Source organism: Labrus mixtus, chromosome 16 (assembly GCF_963584025.1).
Source record: "Labrus mixtus chromosome 16, fLabMix1.1, whole genome shotgun sequence".
Lineage (NCBI taxonomy): Eukaryota > Metazoa > Chordata > Actinopteri > Labriformes > Labridae > Labrus > Labrus mixtus.
In genome coordinates, this window is record NC_083627.1 from 22,936,540 (window position 1) to 22,959,112 (window position 22,573).

Consider the following 22,573-nt stretch of genomic DNA (forward strand, 5'->3'; position numbering starts at 1 on the left):
TTATTTTCGGTAAAGTGTGCCAAACCATGGAAGAGTTGGACCTTGACTGGTCAAAGCTGGCCAGCATCACCACCGACGGGGCTCCGAGTATGGTGGGCACGTCTAGGGGGCTAGTAGGGCGCATGAACAGCCAAATGGCGCAAAGAGGTCTCGCTCCACCGCTCCAATTTCACTGCCTTATTCACCAGCAAGCACTGTGCTGCAAAGTGCTAAAGTGGGATGCTGTCATGAAGGTTGTGGTGTCATGCATAAACTTCATCAGGGCAAACGGACTGAAACACAGACAGTTTCAAGAATTTCTCTCCGAACTAGACTCTGCGCACGGAGATGTGCTTTACCACACTGAAATCAGATGGTTGAGCCGGGGTAGAGTGTTGAAGCGATTTTACGAGCTGCTACCCGAAATCAACGGCTTTCTCCTGACAAAAGGGAAGACTGTCCCGGAGTTGATCGACCCAGAATGGAAATGGTTCCTTGCTTTTTTATCAGACGAGACAGAACTGTTAAACGGCCTTAACTTTCAGCTCCAAGGCAAGGGGAAGCTGGTTTGTGACATGTATTCCCACATAAAATCATTTGAAGTGAAACTAGCGCTGCTTGTGGGACAGGTGCAAAAGCAAAACTTCACCCAAAAACTCTCTGCTGAGAAACCAGCGGTCCCGTTTCCAACTGAAAAGTGTTTGGAAGCACTGGAAATACTGAAGACGGAGTTCGGTGCGTGATTCCTTGAATTACATGTTCACTCGAAAGAAATCCGTCTTTTCCAGAACCCCTTTGTTGCCGACATTGACGAAGCCCTGCCTGCTTATCAGTTTGAGTTGGCCGAGTTACAGAATTGTGATGCTCTAAAAGACGCATTCAAGCCCAACAATCTCATTTAATTCTATGCGGCACTCCCAAAAGACAATTACCCAAACATCAAAAAGCATGCTATGAAGATGTCCACACTTTTTGGCAGCACATATATCTGCGAGCAAACCTTCTCACGCATGAAACTGCTGAAAACTCCGATGAGATCAAGGCTTACTGATGAACATTTGCATCAGTCTTTGAGACTGGCTGTGACTAGAATGGAACCTAACATTGAACTCCTCACCAGCCAGATGCAGGCACACAGCTCACACTGATGAACATGCATAATAGGTAAGCCCTCTTTTCAGACTTGAATTGCAAAATTAGTATGAAAAAATTTAATTATGGAACTAATAATACTCTTAAATAGGCTACATATCTCTTGTGAAGTAATGCTCATGTGTAATTAGGCTAAAGTGCATAACAAAATAATACAATTATCTAGCATTAGGCATAATAAACAAATATCCTGAAAGTAATCTTGCATCAGTAGGCATAGCAAATATATAATCATAATAAAATCTCCTGGGATAAAATCCATCTCCACAATAATACGAGTGAAATTCTTTCATTTTCTCCTGCAGCTGGGCATATACATTACCCCCCCCCCCCCCATTTCTTCAATTCGTCTGGTGATTGTACTTGCTGACAGACTCACTGCATTGAAGACATCTTTTTTATCGGGGCACACCTCCTCTGCAACATACATTTCTTGACCAACTCTCCATCATTAAAGGGTCTACCGCAGCTAGCTATCAGTTTAGCAACATGATAGCTGGCCCGAACGGCTGACTGGTTCAGCTGAACTTGGCGTACAAATGTACTTTGCTGAGCTAACAGTCCGTTTTTCAGCTTTGACAGTTTGTCTGCTCGCATTTGGCCTTGCAAGCTTTCATACTTGTCTTTATGGCGGGATTCATAATGCCGGCGCAGATTGTATTCTTTGAACACAGACACAGATTCCTGACAGATGTGAGACACAGCCTTTTCTTTCCATTGAACAAAAAAATAATCATTTGTCCACTGCTGGTTAAATATCCTGCATTCCGAATCAATTTTTCTCTTCCCTAACCTTTTCGCCATTTTTTTGTGTTGTTGAGGTTTCTAGCAGGCTCACTTCTCCTGATCGGCCTCGGATGCGCTATCAACACGAAACGTCACTTGACGTCAAATGTCACGTTCTGTGTGTTTGTGAAAAAGTTACATACATATTCATTTACTAATAGATAATATTGGAAATAGTTAACAGTTAAGGAACATTTTATTTAAAAAGCCAGACTTTTACAGGTCTATAATAAAAAAATAAAAAATGTTTCAAAATGTGATTATGAAAATTGTTCTGAGGGCCGGGCCAAATATGGGAGGGGCCGTATCCGGCCCACGGGCCGTAGTTTGAGGACCCCTGATCTAGACACTGAAACACATATTCACACATGTAAACCATGTCCATTTAAATGAATTCACATTGTGAAACAGTTGCAATTTCCTCCCTGAGGTAGTTTGGACATGAGGTCTTTTGGACACTTGTGTTGATGTGATGGGGGTTAAACAATTCCACCTGCCCACATCATCAAGGCTGTGGTCGACAAAATGTGTTGACACTAACAAGAGAGAACCGACTAGTATTGAAGAGTACCAGTTAGTAAAAAAAAAAAAAAAAAGACAAACCGTCAGAGCAGGTTGGACTAGTCTGCTGGTGCTGCAGGATGAGCTACAACAGAAGGTTTTCTTGCCAGTAATACCAAACAACCCTCCTTTGGTAGGTTGTGTTTGAGTTGACCTGTGTTCTGTGAGTGCACTGTGCACTTTGTACTGTCTAGAACTTTTGTGAATGTAAAACATTATTTTGGATTATTTACATTTGTCTGTAGGCACCACATGAGTGCAGGCTTTTTATTTATAGCTCAGAGACACTTTACATTCTAATTGTTTGGCTGTGCATTGATCCTGACAATACCAAACCTGAGTTAAACTAACACTAAACCAACTCTGTGTTTCCTAAAACTCTCAGCTTATTTTTAAGAAATGCATTCAATTTGACTAACATAACTGTTATTTTGACATTCCTAAATAAAAATGTTTTTTTCAGACTTACACAGCTCTCTCCTTCATCTCCAGCGGTCCATGGTCTGTCTGATAAATGTTCAGAGCATTCTGCAGGGAGTAGGGGTTCAGGCAGACAGGCTCAAGGCCTGGATGAAGAGTCATGCAGTGTGGCTCCTCTGGAAGCTCCAGACATTTATTCTGAACCTGTTGGAGTATGTTTTAGAAGGTGTTTCAGTTCTGACGATCCAGTATTCATCTTGTGTATTCATACTTTGAATTATAATTTTGTATAAGGAAACTATATATGTATATATATATATATATATATATATATATATATATATATATATATATATATATTGTCTTTACACACTTTCCACCTCTCTGTGCATCATCCTGCACTCTCCACAGGTGCACCTGTTCAAATATGGTTTAGTTAACAGTGACTATGATATCATAAATATTATGTGTTAAACTACAGTATATACATTAATCTCTATACTACTGAGTATATCCGGTTGCATAGCTTGTGTGTTGTAATTATTATCAGCGGTTCACACATCAAGCATGAGGACCTGCAGGTACAGTATGTAGATAAAACTAACAATAGACCTTTTTCTTTTATTAGCGAGGTGATATTGATAAGGGTGGGGTTATTTTACCTTTATTGTGTAAATAAAAAAACAGGCACAACAGAAGGCTGTAAATGGAGCACTGGTTTTCCCTTATTATTGATCACAAAAATGTTAAACTTGACCAAATAGTAATACAAATCAAAGGCAATTATAGTGTGAGGATGGCTGCCTGGTTAATAAATAAATGCAAAAAGTGGTAAAGTTACATATTATTTTATTGTGGTTAGCTAAGCTTATTTCATTTGGCTAGCTATGCTATTGAGAAACAGGCTTCCATTACACATTACTAGACTAAACAAAGATGATGGACAGACAGGTCTGATAGAGGAGCTGAGGCCTCCATTGTCAGGTCATTTACATGTTTGACAGTTGAGAAGGGAACGTCTCTCCGCGAGTGGGCGTGGCTCCGGCACATTCTATAGACACGCCCACAGCATCCCAGAGGAGAGAGAACAGCTACATTTTTCATCATTTTGAAGCTTAATTTTATAAACTTAAACGTTTTTTCTGTTGCTGAAATTTGGCCTGGTGGTTAATAATACATTCTTCTTTTGTATAAAAAACTTTTTTTTTTTTTTGGTTTACAGGGACTTTAACCATTTTTTTAAGTCACATTTTGCACTGAATTATAACCAGATATTTGCTAATGTAAAACAAAATGTATCTCTTTATGTTGTAGTGTCATAATTTTATTTAAAAAGCAATGATTTTAAAAAGAGGGATGGAGTATTCAGAACTAAAATGTTGCTCCAACTCATCATTTTTGTTAGATTCCTTCAATTTGTAATAGTTTTGCTGTACTACATCATGAAACCTCTAGATGGAGACATTGGTCTATTTAAATCCAGAGACAACATCACCTCTTAACTCCGTAATGTTAGCACCACTTTCAGACAGAACTTCTATATCAAATGTACGACATATAATTAAATCAAGAGTCAGTTAAGGGATTTTTTTTTACATCGTGTGTACTTATTTTAAGCATCTTTGAGATTAAAGGCACCTATAAGGGATGATTAACCCTTAGGGCTCCAGTCAAAGATCCTACAGGGAGTGTTAACATAATGTACAAATATACAAACGTCCTTTGTTTGCTCTGTGAAATGTAAATATAAATAAATGAAAACATGAATTGGGTGTGATACTCTGTGGAACAGAATGCAGAGGTTTGATTCAGACTGTGGCAGATGGTCTCAGAGGAATACACAGTGACAGACCCTCTCTGGCTGAAGAAAAGACGGAGTCTGCACGGAGCCTGGGGGATTTTTCTTTCCCATTCTGATTTTTTCTCCCAGTTTTATTTTTGCTTCGTCATATTGCTCACATACTCTGCTGAGGTCTTCCCTCTCCTCACAGAGCATGCACAGCACATGTGTCCACAGACAAAATGCACAGTCATCCAACATCTCCCTCCTTGCACTGACTTTATACCATCTCACTGAGTGAATCTTTATACAGCTTCTCTGCACACTGTCTGCAGGGACAGGGGAGAGTTGGCAACCCTCTGAGCTGAACAGTGAGTGGTGAATATGCTTCCTGTGGATCCACTGATTCAAAAAGCTGAACACATGAATATATGGATCTGATACACCTGTTTTTAAGGCTTTCTGCTCATATTTCAGCTTTGCCAACTACCTTCATGTACTATTTTGAAATGGTCTGGGAATTATTTTTAAAAGCAAGGTTGCCTATATGTTTTTTTTTCGTTCTTTTTTTAGAGAGCATTCAGCATCACTCAGCTTACTTTAACTCTAGACAAACCCTTGGATGGACTACGGTCTCCCCAGTTGCTGCTGAGGCTTTTTTATGTTTTGATGCCTTGCAAAAGAGCAAGAGCACACCTATCTAAAAGAAAAACAAGGTTCATAGAAAGGACACTGACACTGGTGAACAATATTGAGTGTTTGAAAAAATCTTTTCCTCTCTGGAGGACATAACTTGAATGTCTTAAACTGCTGCTGTGGGGTAGGTGCCAGACAAAGTGAGTAAACAGGAAACAGCATTTCTTTAAAGCATTTTCCACAGCACAGGTACATGGACAAGACAAAATTAGCAAAGAAATAAAAGGTACCGCTTCATCAACAGGGGGCGCCAAAATTGATACAATTTAAAAGTTCCTCAGAAGTTTTAAAGGTCCAATCCAAATGTCCATGCCAAAGCCAAAGCACTGACCCATGTTGTGTAATGGAGTACCAATTCTTTACCCCTCCTGGGGGTGCGGTTATTCAGGGTATGACATGTTGGGCACCATTTATTTTACAGGGTTAATAAAAAAAGATTAACTATCAACTTGAACAGTTAATGGTGTTTTGCATTAATCATTGTCATCAGCAGTTATCTTGATGGGCATGTTTAACCTCCTCTTTGTTAGCATGTTAAGTTCTGGAGATGTGGTGCCTAAGACATAAAATTCAGTTGAGGAGGAAAGTGGCCAACATGAGGTATTGGTTTCTCTAAATGTTAATGGTCTGTGCAAGCATACAAGAATAAAACACTGCAAGTTAGGCCCTCCTTGGATCACAACAGATCCCCTTTCCCGAAGCATCCAGATAAATATAATGCAGACGAGGCATGCAGCTTCTTGAAGTGTGAGCAAACAGCGTCTTTATCTTCAGTTTGATTTGTGCTTCTGTGAAGTTTAGAGCACAAAGAGTGAAGGCGGAAATGGAACAGATGAATGTGTTTTTTGTTTCGCTGGAAGAAGCTCGCTGTCGTTTCCAAGAACTCGTGGTGTGCTAGTTTAGGTGGTAATGCATGCTTTACACACACCCCTTCTAAAGCTCAACTGAATCTTTTACTGTCTATAGTGTTGAATGTATGAGGTTCCATATTAATAGATCATTCGGCTGAATAATCCTGACTGTATCACACACTGCCTCAAGACTGTTCTAATTCATTTAAATATCTAAGAAGACGATTCTGTAGCTGCTCTAGTTTAAATTATACATTTCAAAAATAATTTATGTTTGATATAAATGGAAGTTGTCAGAGGTGAATATGTGTATCTTAGAGATGTATGGTCAAGTTTCAGACAGTCTTTCTGTATGTGATAAAAATGTATAACTCACCGCTACAAGAATGAATGTACATGAAACACTAAAATTGCTTGGAGGCCAAAAACCCTGCCATTAACTCATCTTTTTTTTTTTTTTGACTGAGCTTCCTGCCTGAATGACAATGCTGCAGTCAGAAGCAGCAGCAGCAGCAGCAGCAGCAGCAGCAGCAGCAGGGAAAGCCAATCATTCCCTCGCATTTGTATTCATGCCACATTCTCCCACAATTGTCTCCTTGCTGTTGCCATCTTCTGAGTAGTTTTATTCACTGCAATCTCATTTAACAATTTCACACTAAAACTGCTGAAATGTGTTAACAGCTTTATTGATTCTAGAGCAAAGACATCTGTTGTGTAAATATAGGTATTTCAAAGCTTGCAGATGCTTGATTAAGATCTTATCAAGCATTAGAATGATTCGTTTAAAATTTAAGGGTACAGATTATATCAACTTTCCCTGTTATCCTAAATCCAGTCAATGTGACATTTCTTCCCATTACTGTATGTAATAGTATAATGGAAACAAATTCACAATACATGAGGCCTTATCAGGGCTTTACTGGGACTATTATTTTTCAACTCTTCTTTAAAGTTGACGTTTTTTTCTTGCACTAGATGGGGCACTTCTATAATAGAAAGTGTCATGATAGCCAGAAGTGGGGAGGTTTTTAATCTGTGACTTTCTTCAAACTTTTCATTTTTTCATTGTATCTGTTTTACCTAGTTCTCGATTAAGCAGTATAATGTGTACGGTGTAGAGGCATCCTTTCTTTTCACTAAACAACCTAAACAAAGAACGAAAAGGTGCTGGAAGAATCAAATCGTATAACCTTTCCTTTGTACAAGGAAAAGAAAGTAAATGAAAAAATGACAATACATTAAATTACTTTGGCTAAAATACCTATTAAATACATTCATTTCATTTCATATTTGATTTATTTGCTCATTTCAGTGTATGGTTTCAACACAATAATACACAACAACAAAAAAAATATGTTCTTGCTGCTGAAACACTGTTCATGAGCAAACAGGAGCAGGAAGAAGAAAACTTATAATACCTGCCCCTTTCCTAATAACACAAGATACTGTTTAACAGAGTAAGATGGCTAACCTGTTGTTTTCTCTTTCTTTCACAAAACAAAAAATAGATCAACAATATAGAAACAATCAAATACAATCAGTTAGATCAACTCAATACGTTTATCATTTCCCATAACCTTTTCTTTATACATTCTTTTAAATTGAATGATACTTGAGCAGCATTTTAAATGATTATCGAGAGAATTCCACAATTTAACTCCATTTACTGAAATACACATTTGTTTTAATGTAGTGCGTGCAAATGGACTTTTAAAATGAAATCTCTGTCTATGATCCTCCTCATTAGATGTAAATACAAACAACTTCTGTACATTTCCGGGTAATGATCTGTTTCTAGCTTTAAACATGACTAATAATGTTCACATATGCATAAGCCATATTAGCGTACAATCCACCACACATCCTGCTCATACTCCTGTACACGGGCTTAACAGAGAAAAGAGAAACTATACAGGACAATTAAAGTTGACCAATTAAATCCAATGAACTGGAACTTTTTTACGCTGCATTGTTTTGTATGCACAGTCCATCAAAGATAATGGTGCATGCTCAACAACACTGAAATATAACAAATTATATCTGAGTTTTTATCTTGTTTAATTTGTGTTTCTGTTTATGACATTATGGCTTTAACTATTAGCATGCTTGAACTAAACATGTGCTCACACATAATAATTACTTGTGTTCGTTGCAGTCATGCAGCTGGAACTTTTATGAATACTGTGCAGTGTGTTTACTGGACATGATTACGTAACATCTTATAATGATACCAGCGGACGTGAAGAGGGGGTTCCTCTGCAAGATTTAAGTCCCTGCATGTATTTTTACACTATGCTCTGAAAGGACCTTACATTGTTGTGGTTCAAAGAAAATCCCCTGCCTCGGGTGTTCAAATCTCGGAGTTTAATAGGCCATTGCTATTATCTCCCCCAGCATGACACTTTTCCATTTCACTTTCACACACAGTCTGATCTTTATTGTCTGCGCGTCCAGTGTGATGCTACCGAACCTGATAGGGGCAAGAAAAAATATCCCCCTTTGCCAGAGAATGAAATGCAGCTCATGCATTTTACATGAGTTATTATCACCCATTGCATAACAGAGGGACATTTGTACTTGGACATTTGGGGAAACGACATGTAGTGGATCGTGTTGTAAATTATGATGTCTGTATTGCAGGATTCTTCAAGACTAACCAAGGTTGATTTACTCTGACATGATACATTTTGGATATATTGCATGTAAGTAAAGAAGATTGTTGTAAAATGTGTTAGTGGCAGCACTCTGTCATCTTACATTATTCCTGTTCAAATAGAATCGTCTTTACAATAGGAGAAGCCATTCACTTTTGAAGCTCTTCGGCCTCTTTTAAAGGGAGGAGACATGAGGGGGGGAGGACAATCAAGTCATGTCTGAAAGGCTGATTTTTATGGTTTAATGTAGCCCATCAAAAAGGCTGCCTGTGGCGTAAAATGGGTGAAATTCAACGCGATAACAAGGGTAGTGGCGCAGGTCAGTCATTGCCTGAAGCACTTGTGGTCGGTATAGCAGAACAGAGCAGGAGGTCACTGTACTTTAAAAACATGAGGACACACTGGAGGCTTTAGGCTGAGTTGGGGATGGGGTTTTGCAGCAACATGGCAGCTTGTGTAGGGAGGTGTTGAGTGGGAGCATCTAATTTAAACTCTCAGATTCAAGTGTGATCACTATGCAAAACCATATGGCGACGGAGCAGTAAGCACATATCATAACTGAATTCAAGTCTTCTTAACTGATGAAAGATGGAATCCAATAACTATCAAAACATGATACAGATTTGCCATTGTGTGCATTTCAAGCTTTTAGCCTGTTTTCCAGACATACAAACTGAAAAGATGTTTCTGCATCATAGACTGTAAATGGACCTATGTATGAGAAGTATGACGGGTTGGCCAAAGCTAAGTAATAACAGTTTTGCCTGAGGCTAATAGCTGAAGTGTAGGATGATTAGTTTTTCCATAGAATGAGATTAAACATGTGATGGTTAGTGGTAACAGAACAGTTGAGTTGTTTATATATGGATGCGTTTCGTACTTGCCTCTGGCTTGTGGTATGTGAACGTCATGTAATTTAGTAGACCTGGTCTTCTCAGCACTATCGCCGACAAGAATACTGACTTTGAAGCACTGGCCACCAAAATCAATCAATGTATGGCAATCATTGAATGAACTTACAAGCCAGATACAGTGAGTGTAGAGGTTGTTTGTGCTGACACATTCATAATAAAAATAGACCTCCACCTGCTACTCAAAGCAACCGCATCTTTATTTATGAAAAAATTGCTTGATATAATTCAACCGAGTGAGATATATATGAAACCACATTCTGCAGTGTCCTGGAGAATGGTGTATCTTACCACACCATAACATGATTCATTTTGCTGTAAAGTTTAATATATAGGGGCGGCAGTCTGTAGGGACTTGGGTTGAGAATCGGAGAGTCACCGGTTCAAATCCCAGCACAGACCAAGTCCGGAAGCTGGTCCAGTAGCTGGAGAGTGTGCAAGTCCACCTCCTGAGCACTGCCGAGGTGCCCTTGAGCAAGGCACCAAACCCCAAAATTGCTCTGGAGTGCTCGCTGTGGGCAGCCCCCTCACTCTCCATCAGTGCATGTCCACAGGATCCTGTTTGTACATGTGTGTGTATTTCTGCCTATATGTTTGTTAAGCATGTTCATTAAACAGAGTGTAAAATTTAATTTCCCCTCAAGGGATTAATAAAGGATAAATTATGAAATTATTATTATAATGGGGTTCGGCCTCAAGTGGTCACTAGAGGAACTGCGGTTGTAAGCCCCTCGTGATAGCTTCAGTGTTACAAATGGTTGGAAAACAAGGGAGGTGGACCCAAGTGCAGAAACCAAAAATATTTAATTAAACAAAAAGGCCAAAGGCAACAAAACTTAATTTCAAAAGTTTCAACAAAAAACACAGGGATAAAAAACAGGGAGCCACAGAGGAGCACGAGCAAAACTGACATTCATGCAAGATACAACATACAATGAACTGACACAGAAGGGAAGAAACACAGAGACTAAATAGACACAGGGGTAATCAAACACAGGTGAGACTAATGACACAGGTGAAGACAATCAGGGCAATCACACTGGAGGGAAACACACAGAGGAAGGAATGAACACAACACTGAGGACAACTACAAAATAAAATACATGAAACACTGAAGACACACAGAACTCAAGAATGAAACAAAACACACTAGAACATGAATAAACACTAGGATATGAAGTTACAAAAATAACACATGAAACACTAACCTAGAAAACACACAAGGGAAACAACACCATCAGACAAGAATGAGAACTAAAAACAACAAGAAAACCTAAACTCTGAAAATAAGAAACCAAATCATGACATTCAGTTCTCAGCCATTTGGTCTCCATCATCTTCAAGAGTGATACAGAAACATATGATGACATCAGTGACATTTAAGCTGCTCAAATGTCCGAACCCTCAGTAGAATTTGGGTTGATGGTCAAATGAATACATTTAATGGGCAGTTTTCCTTGTGAAAAGTACTTTATTTTTATTTTATTCATCCATCCCTGAAACCTGTTAAGCCTCTTTCCTGTTTATCCTACGGTCAGCAAAATGGCCTATAAAAATTGTTGCTTTCTTGTTTATGACAGAATGTCTCCCTCTGCCTCCTTTGCCCAGTGGCTCATTTTCAATGGAATTGATGAAGGCTGGTGATGAACATGGAGCCATATTGCATCCTTAATGATTCCTGAGTCTGTGTCTCCTCATATTGGCCAACGCAAGAACAGATGGCCCCACTGGTGGAATCCAAACCAGCTGACTGTGCCTGTGACAACTTTGAAAAGTAAGTGTGTGTGTGTGAGTCACTTTATGTTTGAACATTTGTGACTGTGTGTTCGCAAAAAAAGTGAGTTTTATGTCTTTGCTCCTGCAGGCCCACAGCTCTGAATACGAATTTTGCAATGAGTCAGCTGACGTGGTTACATAAGGACGTGAAAATCCACTGTGTGTGCATGGTTTTTTGTTTCATGCATATGTCACAACAAAAACATGTCTGTAGAGTTCACGCTGGGTCTGGAGGGGATGGGTCCTGTCAGTTACATTTGTATTCCATCTACATGAAATGAAAGTGAACAGGTACTGGGGTATCTGTCTGTATCACTACCTTTGACTGTTTGATTCAGTTTGCCAGTCGCCCCCCCCCCCCCGACAGAAAAACAGTTACAAGGTGTTGTACAACGTGGCATTCAAGACAAGATGATGACAGGAGCTCAAACGAGTACAGCAACTGTTGTGCATCTTTTTTTTGTTGTTGTTGTGAAATCTCTGTCGAGCACTCACAGGCTTCTATACAGCAAACATGTTAAAGCCTCTATCTATCTGTCATGAGCCACTCTCAATAAAATAATCATGATACAGAATATTGCTAACAAGGTAATGACCTTGAGATTTGTGCTCTGACTTGCCAAAAGTAAAAAATATATTGCGTATCGAAAGTGTTGGTAGAAAAGATACTATAAGCAGAACAACATATCGTTATTCATACTCAAGAAAGACCTCAAATATGAAAAATGAAAACTAATCTGATGTTGAATCATTACTGAAACATGAGTTTGGGAAAAACAAAAAGTGCAGGCCAATTGGATCAGAATGGTAATTTGGATCTAGATGTTCATATCTTTTGTTGGAACATTTTCAAAGAGTCTATCAGGGTTGTCTCCTTGACTTTTCCTTCCATCGCTCACTGCTATATCTCTTCTTTTATCTCTCCAGAGCCCTCGTCTTCAGTCCCTTGTTCCACCCACCTTTCCCTGGATCCATTTACCGCAGTCCTTGCCAATCTTCCGAGTCCCCCCCGTAAGTCCTCTGTGTTTTTCATGTTCTTCTTCACTGCCAATAAGATACACACAGACCTTGAACCAACATGAAACTGCTCTTATTTTGTAATGTCAAAGAAAGTGTCATCCAGCAAGGGGGTAAAAAGAAAATGAAGATAAAGCAAACTGCCTGAGGTGTAGAGTTGCCTGGCAACAATTTCCCATCTTTGTCTAAGTTGGCCTTCATCAGATTGCAGTGAAGACATTTCCAGATGCTCCAAAAGTTGGTTTGCACTCACTGGTGAGAAGCAGGGACAAAGTGAACAGAGAAGGAGAAAAGAAGCTGCTGAAGAATAATGTGTTACGATAAGGGCTGACTAACTCTGACAGATAATGTGGGAATACAGCAAGCAACCGTTTTCATGTGTTAACCTCTTTTCAGTTTATTCTCTGCCTCGAGCTACAGTACAACAATCGCTTTATACTCCATTTGTACATAAAGAGACTCAAACAGAGATTATTTTTCAGTTCAAAGCATAAACCGTATTCACACATGTTAACACATATATTTAGACAGGCAGCTCTATGAAATAGAAATTCAGTAACTTACAACATTAACACAGACATCATACATTCCTGTTAATATATGTTAGTGTGCATACAATAATCCAGCTCAAGAAGAAAAGAAACACATCTTAATATTGAAGAGTATATATTGTTATTTATCTCCAATTGTGTTTCTCTTTCTCTTGGATGACCTTTAATCTCTCTCCTTGCTCCTGTTGCCGCCTGTTTCTGCTTTCTCTGCTTTAAAAAAGTTCACTCTTAGCTTGGAGGGTAATTAAAAGCCCATGCCAGCAGTTAATGCCAAAATGTGTTCTTTAAAAAGTCACATAATGTTGTGTTTGTTATATTAGCTCCCTCATCATTTGGGTTAGATATGACTTACAGTATTAAATTAATAAAAAAAAATAAAAAAAAGATAAAGTTTACTAAGAGTTAAAAAAACAAGAAAAGTAAATCTATTCTATGCTAGGGTTGCTGTATTGGTATTTACTGTCAAGTTACTGTAAGAGATACTTTTACATTGCCTCCTGCTAGAAAATCATAAAAAATAATAAACAACAGTGCCCTTTTTTATAATGTATGAACTATGATAAAGGTGCACTAGTAACAGTTTTATAAATCAGAATTTGTCATTTTTCATTGTGCTGGTGAAGTATGATTTTTGATGTCGTATCCAGGTGGTAGTGACGATGGCAGCAGATCAAGCTGAGGAGCCTGGATGTGGTTTTCCCACAGGGATGTCCCCCCTGCAGCTCGCTCTGGCATTCTCTGGGCAGCTGGGATGTGTAATCCCTCCGGCTGCACTGCAGGCTCTTTTCTAGCTCTGCCAGGCCGGGGGGGCGCTCTGAAAAGGGATCACCTGAGGCTGTAGGGGGAGGCACAAGGTTCTCTGACCATATGAAGCTTCTCCTCTAGGCGTGAAAAAGCAGTGACTTGAAAAAAAACGTCCTCTCAGATTACTAAACACCACACTAGCAAAAACTGAGGGTGTGGACCCTATAGGGTGGGGAATAACTCACAGATACGATATGATAAAATACCATAAGCAATACTGCAATATGTGGTTTAGTGATTTAACAGTTTGTATATCTCAGGAGGCAGGTTCACAGAAGCCCTTCATAGGAAAGTCTGTGGCTGTGTTAAAGGGCAGCTTTTTGAAGAATGGGGAATCATGTCCTTAATCCATTTGGTGCATCCTCATTTTGCCCACAGTGGAGAAAGTCAGCCGGAGATTTCTGGTGCTGAACTCATCTTCGGATTTCTAGATACCACTTCAGATTCATAGCTCTTTGAATTTTGAAGGCAGTGCCTGCAGCAGGAGCATTACCCTGAATTGAGTTTGCTTTATATGGTTTTTTATTGCAGAGTGTAGGTCTGGGGCCTTCCTCAAACATCTTACGGCTTGTAGTTGCTCCCAACTGGCTGAGTGAGGAAGAACAAAACAATTTGGTGATGGCGTGTGAGAGAGTGTTACCTTTTGGTCTGAAACTAATTCACAAAGACTGAAGTGTTAAAAGCAGCTCCTGAATCACTTAGACCTGCGTGTAATCAGTCAGTTTCTGCAGATCGTACACTTCACTTCTGTGTGTGTGTGTGTGTGTGTGTGTGTGTGAAAGTTGGGGGTGGGGGAGGAGTCAATACCAATCTTCAGTCAACTGAGCAACCAATCCATTAACACAAGAGATGACTGTGCAAGTGTTACTTGGACACTGAAAAATCATGTTTACAGCGCTGATGAACCTGAAACATCGCAGCCTGTCAGAGTTATTCATCAAACCAAAAAATGTTGTTTTTGGACCTCAACGTGTTTCAGTTTATTTAGAGTATCGGTAACACCTAAAATAAATAATCATTGTTTCAGTGCCGGAATGAACTCTGGTGATACATTGCTGCAATAACGTCTGATATTTCCAGGAGGAGCTGCATGTGTGAACAAAATCTGACTTTATCCTGAGTTTCCCCCTTTTAGTATTTTTCCCACATAAAGTCTGAATGAGCTGTTGAGAGAACACAGCGGGATATAATCATGAGGATTCACCTTGAGCCAGTGGGAGAGAGTGGTGACGTTAATATCCTGTGACCTGTGCACCACCAGAGACTGTGTGCATGCCACCGCTATGATCTCCGTGCACATGATTAAACTGCTGCATTATGTTTTCTGTTCTCCACTATTCTCTTCTTTTGTTGACTTGTCATTCTGTTGAACTACCCATAGAATTGATTTAAAGTCAGATATTCAGCGAGATGAGAGATGAATATTCTTCTAATGTCTGAGTTTTTCTGTGTTTTTTTTCCTATTGGGAAAGTCGATTAGGTGAAGCCCTCTGGCAATAATGAAATCAATGACATAGCAAACTTCACCCTCCGAAATGTTGTTCGACTTTTTGGAAAGGGGGAGTTGAAAAGTTTATGGATGGCCTGGAGAATTTGGCATGTCTCCGCGTGGATTACATAAAAACTGGATTGCAGAATGTCAGTTTCCAAGGCAACTGTATTTTTGTGTCTCTCATTCTCATCTGTCAGTTCTCTCTGTACACTTGGCAAGTATTGTCAAGTGAGGGCTCTGCGTTTTTGTAAGCTTTAGTATGAGTTGGTCAGGTGTCAAATGGAGGGGGGAAAAAATCTAATAAAGGTTGTGATTGCACAGGGAGTTGTGGTTGAAGAGAAAAGGATGGAAATGAGGATTCAAGATAGAGGAAAGGAAAAAAAAATGTTTAATTGCCTTCCTGTTTAGTTATAAACTCCTCGTGTGTGTGTCTGTGGGCATGCACGTGTCCTAAACTGGATTTTGTATTTGTATGCTGTCCCTACAGGCAGTGTGAGTTGTTAGCAGACTGCCTGAAAATCTCATTATCTGCCAAACAATGCTGCTTAATAACTTGCTGTGTCACTCCCTGAATTAAAGAGGGAGGATTTATAATGCAGATTTAAAGGAAATCTCTGCTTTCAGTAGCCCTAGCACTGCAACATTTACTGTGATTTGTGAAGTAGAGTTTGCTGCTATACTTACATGGATGTGCATTAAACATTCTGATACACGAGTCCCATTTGCAGTTTATTTCAGGGCACTTTGCATGATATGCACAGTTTAGTTACACATTCAAGTTTACAATGCAGTCGGTTTTCATTTTTCTCTGCACACCCACACATTTGTTTTTACACCCAACCAAGTGATTCATGTTGGAGCAAACATTAAACACAGGCTCTTTAAACTCTAGATGGAAGTGGAAATGTGAATGGTTGAGGAATCTTTCAGCTAATGAGAGCAAAGGAACCATTTATTGGCTTTTGTTATTGTCCCAGTTCGATGGTCTTTTTTTTTACCACAAAGCTGCGTTGTAACTCTTAAGATGAGGCTGCAAGATGGTACTATCAATCTCAGACCACTTTGCAAGCAAGTATGAGTGGTTACTCTCCTGGGAAATTAGCTTCCCTCTCCCTTCATAATTGTCACACACAGCTTAAAATGTTTCCTACGATGTAAGCACACTCAACCTCTACCGTCGAGTCTGGAAACTTGTTCCTGAAACTCTTTTAAAAAAAATATATCCTCTCGTTGATTTCAGCTTTTATTCTGTACTGTTTCTAGTGAGTAAAATACAAATGTTGGATGGATCTAATTAATCTTTTTTGCTAGACTAGTAAAAGTGCTGCCTTGAGGTCCCCATCCCATAGTTGATGGATCATACATTTACCACCCACTCCCTCGGATGATGGTCACGGTTATGGGCTGGCTAACATTGTTGGTGTTTTTCTTTTTTTTTATGCCCAAGGCTTTTTCATGTATCATCAGTCAATGGTGAGGAGTGCTGGGGATGCAGGGCCTTGGATGTATGTGGCTGAGTCTCACAGCGCTGTGTTTGGCATGGTAGTAAAAGGAATGCAATAACCTAAATAAATGTTATGGTACAGCGTTTCTAGTGTGAAAGAAGTACATGGTTAAATCCTTGAATTGGCTGAAGATCCAGTTCCCATGGTATGCATATTGCATGTCACTGATGTGCTGCTTGTCATGCATTCTCTAGTCTTTGCTCTTTTAACAATAAAAACACTTGAAACTAAGAAATGCAGTTAGGTCCAAGTCAGTTATTAATCGTGGGCTGTCGTCACATTTTTAAGTATTTTAAGGTTCCTAAGGCTCCAATTATCGCTTCAAGAATTTCTCTTTTATTCTCCTGCATGAGGTCCATCCTGAAGTCCACTCTGTGCACTTCCCACCCCTCCCTCATCCCCCCTGTGCGGTGCAGTAATAATCACCCACAGCTAATTAAGAGGCTTATGAGATTTCCTTTGACTGCAAAGCAACTTGCACAGCTGGATCCAAATGTTATCGATTGTGGGTTTTGGTGTCTGTATCTTTTTTATTTTTTTATTTTTATTTTACTGCACAACTCAGGCGTTCAGTGCTGTGATGTGTCATTAAGATGAAGGCTAGGGTTGACATTATGTGGATTTGGTGTGTGTGTGTGTGTGTGTATGAGTGTTTGTGCTCAAGCTTGAGGGTTTAATTTCTCTTCAGAGTGACTCACTTCCCTGTTTTGACTCCAAGTCATGTGTTGTTAGGTGTTAGATGTGAGTTTTTTTGCAGGTCAAGAAAAAGAATGAAATGAGAACTGATGCATCTTTATGTCCTAAGAAAGCAAACCAGACCACCAGGAAGAAGATTGATTATTTTTACATGTACATTTGAATGCATGTTCCCGTTGCCTTTATAGTTGATGTTAGACAAGCACACTGAAGTAACCGTTTTTTTCTTACTTTATATGAAGCAAATTTTCACTCTGACTGATTTGATTGACGGTTTGACTGTTAAAAGAAAGCAGGATTTGTTATTTTGTCAGACAACACTACAGAATGCAGGAACTAGACAACATCAGCAAATAGACAAGTCAAACCTCGTCCATAGGCACTAAAGAGGTCACAAACCAAAAGTTCCTTACCGGAGCCTTAAGAACTTCTTTCAGTCAATATTCTCAGGAAAAAAAGCACAAGGTCTCAATTAAATTTGAAATATAATACTTTGAAAATTCTACTAGCATGGCTCTAGAAGCGATGTAAGCAAGAGAAAGGTCTTCAGGGGTTCCCATCATTTGCACTTCACATGCATCAAAAAGACGAGAAAGACGGACCGGGGGGGGGGGGGGGGGGGGGAGTTAGTGAAGGACATGAGCGGAGGAGACAGAGCTATAGGTAGAACTGTGATGCTCTTCACAGTATCATGCTAATGAGGAGGATTATTATGCCCCCCCCCCCCCCTCAGGCGGTGGAGGCAGACAGAGTGGGTGTGGGCACAAGTGTGTTACACTTCAGATGGTGTGACTGTGTGTGAAGCTGTTTTTTCGTGTACACGATCAAACATGATAGGTGTGCCTTACCTTTTCAAAGAGATTCTGTTTTGTCTTCTTTACACTTTTACTCTGCTTCCTCTTTATCAGGTTATTTATTTTTACTTAAATGAAAAGCTATCCCTCCCCTGGTTTTTCACTCACATGAACAAATGGTTATAAATATGCAGATAAAGATAACAGGCATTATTGTGAGTTCAAATGTCAGAGGGGAATGTATTCATGGGTTATAAAAACATGTACAGCCACACAAACGCACAAACTAATAAATATCTGCGCTCCTTATTTCCCATCCTCCCTTTGCTACACTCCCTCTCTCCCACCCCCTCCCCTATCTCCTCCTGTCCCCTCCTCCCTCGCTCTCCTGCAGCCAGTGGTATGCTCCACTTGTCTTTACTCCCCTCTCTCTCTCTCTCTCTCTCTCTCTCTCTCTCTTCACTGTCAGCCTCAGCAGCCTCCACACAACCACAGCTAGACACACTGGTGCAGTGCCGATCCATACATGCATGTGTATGTGTCGTTGGTGCCTGGTTTTCTTGCGAGTGCTAAACATTTCCATTGTTTGGGTTTAACCTGCGTGAGAATGTGCCTGCTGTGAGCCTCTCTGCAGCATCGTTTGTATGGAGGACCATGTGTGTGCAGAGTGAGAGACAGCGTGAGGATGCATAGTGGGCAGGTGTTGTTGTGATCGGCGGAGTTTTTTTTTGGTGTACTATCGTCGTGTTGCTCACTCTTCCCCACCCTCTGCCTCCTATTTGGTTATCTTGTGAGGGTAAAAAAAAAAAAAAAAAGCATCCTGCTGGGATGTCCACGTCGCCTGGAGTGACAGAAGGGAGCCAGAGGAACTCATGTAAGTGACTTTTGTTTTCTTTCTGTTGGAATGTGGAGTGGTAATCTGTGTGTGTTTCTATGAAATATTTACGGGGGAACAGGTTTTTTATTTGAAACCTATAACGTCTTTTTTTTCCCACCATATAAATAGAGGGTTTTTTTTGTGTTTGAAAGCCAAGGTAGAGAGGAGATGCTGTTAAAGGCAACAAAAAAAATTATTATTAGAGATTTTGAAAAGACAAATGCAGCAGGAACCAGGAGTCTGTTTTGCGTATGTGTGTCTGTGTGTGTGTGTGTGTGTGTGTGTGTGTGTGTGTGGTGTGTGTGTGTGTGTGTGTGTGTGCGTGTGTGTGTGCGTGTGTGTGTGTGTGTGTGAAAAAGACAAGTAAGAAAGTGAGTAGGAGGGACAAGAGTGCGATTGTGTAATACTGTTTGGTAAGTATAACAGATGATGATAGTAAAACTAAAAGGGGGATCATGCATGCTATATTGTGCATTCTTGTTGACATGATGGAAAGATATAGCTCTCGGAGGTGTGTGTAATGTGGGATTTGTGTAATGTGTGGGAACATGCAGGAGTGTGTTTACATGTTCCCTGGAGCGCCTCCAGTTGTCTAACTATTGGGGAAGGTGTTGTGCATCGATTTGACAACCGAACCAGCTGCATCTTTTCAGGAAGTGGAAAGGAGCAGATAAGTGCTCGTGTCGTTCACTACTACACTGATGAATATTCTAGTTTGATCCTGGAAAGACGGTCACAGGCAATTTTGGCTTTAACAGATACTAGAAAGCAGTCCATCACCTGAATAGGATTTTTTTTTCTCTTTAAGCTACGTTAATAATGGATTGTGTTGGCTTTTTATGTATAGTTTTGTCTATCTACTAATGTAGACGTACCATACTGATGTTTGTACTGTTTCTGTAGCTGAAACTTTGCAGGACAGGTCAGATACTGGAAAGCTCCAACATTAGAGTGTGTTAGTAAGTAAATGGGTGAGAGTGTGTGGGATCCCTCTGCATTTTGAATGTTTGACTTAATTCTGCCCTCAAAGACACAAAGAACATACTAACAAACACACACACACACAACTGAAGGATTGCTGTACTGTAAGTGGGTGATTGATGCAATGATGTGATTCATTTTGACTCATCGGAGAACAAACACATAGAAAATCTCCTTCACACACACACACACACACACACACACACACAGTTACACACAGACTCATTGACTGGCTTGACTGAGGCACAGATCACATCTGGGAAATTGGGTCTCCTTTTATTGCTTCATTATTATTGCTTCCCCCCCCCCCCCCCCCCCCCCCCCCCTTCTCGCTTTCATTCCCCATCTTGTTATTTTCAGGATGTTATTTACTGCCTGACCTTGCATATAACTCTCCTGGAAAGCTTTTTGTGTTGTCTGCGTGATGTGTTGATGATCACACAATGACACTCTCACCCACACCAGACACCTATTATGTGTTTATGACTGTTTGCCCTTTTTCTTTTTTTAATAATAATTACATCATTGTATATGTGATTATTTGGCTGACTCATGAGCTACTTTATTGTTGTGTAAGTCATTTTTTTTACTTTAACATGTTTGGCTCTCAGCTGCCTCGCTTTGAACTCGACTTGTTTGTTCCATGTCGAGACACATCCATCACATTACCTCCTTATGGAGCGGTGCTTTCAAACTGAAATACCAAGTGGCCGCGGGCTACGATTACTGATTTACTAACTGTAATGTTACATAACCGAGTGCAGCATCTGGAGGGAGAATCTGAAGTCTATTGTCTTGGCTAAACGACAGCTTTAAAAAAAAAAAATAGAGATTTAAGGAGTTAAAGATGGAAACAAATGAACAAAAGGAGCTTTAAAAAAATGGTCCTTTGGTGTTAATTTGAGAAGAACATGCCCAAACAGGCAAGATAAGCCTAAATAAGTTGTCTTAGTAAAGTAATTAACACATCAAATCAAAACCTTGAATAAGATATTGTAGTTACATAATGCCACACACAGAAATAGAGCAAAGTTATAGACTATTTATGGACTTGTGTTTTAAGCCCTTTATTGTGAAGGCGGTTATATTTTTAGATAAGACATTCAGCAGTCTGTCTCTTTTGTAATATTACAGTCTAATGCTGCTGCTGCTCTCTCTCTCTCTCTCTCTCTCTCTCTCTCTCTCTCCCTGTTAGTGTGTGTCCTCTGTAAAGGAGCAACAGCAGGCACCTGCCACAGAGATGGATGTGCTGTGTCATCACTTCTCCTGCCAAATGATGGCTTGCTTCACCTCTCCTCCTTCTCTTCCAATACTCCCCCCCCCTTTCCTCCTCTTTTATCCTCTTTTCTCTGTCCCCGACTTTTTTTTTTTTTTGCCTCTGGTCGCTCAATACATCTGCTCTCTTCTCTGCTGGTGTCTCATCTTTTCTTTAATCCTCCTCTCCACGGTTTCCCCTCAGCACTCCTCCTTCTCCTCCTCCTTCTCTCTCATCCTTCTCCTCGCTCCGCTCTCCTCCTGTCTGGTTTATCTGGGTTCACATGAAACTTTAATTGCATGTAAATCAAAGCGCTGCAGATGTGATTAGTCTTTTGTGCTGCTTTAATGAGTGGGGTCTGGACTATTGAAATATGGTACAGTAGCTGGCTCCTGCGCTCTCTCTGATGGCTTAAGGCATGAACAAACTTGACTTCTACTGCTGCCAGAAGGAACACTTTTTTCTCCAAGAGCATTAAAGTTTTCAGGAATAAAACGAAGAAAAATTGCTGAAAGAATAGTATATATTTCTTAAATTGCTTGCACTTAAAGGTGTATTAGTCTTGTTTTTACAGTATATTCAGCACTTTTTGGAAGTGGGCTTAAAGTGCTAACTACAGCAATATCAGCATAGACATATTTGTGTGTCTGCAAGCTGAAGATTATTTCAACAATTGTGTTCGTGTGACATTTTACAAAGGGAATTAGCATGCAATCTAGTCATTCTGATGAGACACTGTCGAGTAATTAAAAAATAAAGAAGGTGGCAGCAGTTTGTAAGATGTGACATTTAGCAGACAGCAGCACAGACGGCACTTCAGTTTTTTTAAAGAACAAACAAATATTTGCTTTTGCTGGAAAGTTCAAACACTCTGCTGTTTTTAGCAAATAAACATGTTTGGATCCTGTGCACCTTTTATCCAGTGTCTCCTGTGACTGACAAGCTGTGTATATTTATGTTCTGCGTTTGAACTCCTTAATCTCCCATTAACACGACGCAGTTAGCTCGATAATTAGCATATTAGCATGACATATA

The 22,573-nt window shown here is 39.9% G+C and overlaps 1 protein-coding gene across 3 annotated transcripts in view; it reads left to right on the forward strand.

The window, feature by feature from the left end:
- The first annotated feature begins 18,873 nt into the window (after nt 1-18,873).
- Nucleotides 18,874-22,573, forward strand: part of dtnbp1b (dystrobrevin binding protein 1b) — a 37,154-nt gene continuing 33,454 nt past the window's right edge. For 2 of the 3 annotated variants that reach the window (XM_061059147.1, XM_061059150.1), the window contains exon 1: nt 18,874-19,299. In XM_061059147.1, coding sequence (XP_060915130.1) covers nt 19,254-19,299 — 46 coding nt within the window. In that variant the 5' untranslated portion in view covers nt 18,874-19,253. The remainder of the gene's footprint in view (nt 19,300-22,573) is intronic. The other variant, XM_061059148.1, reaches the window with a different exon arrangement.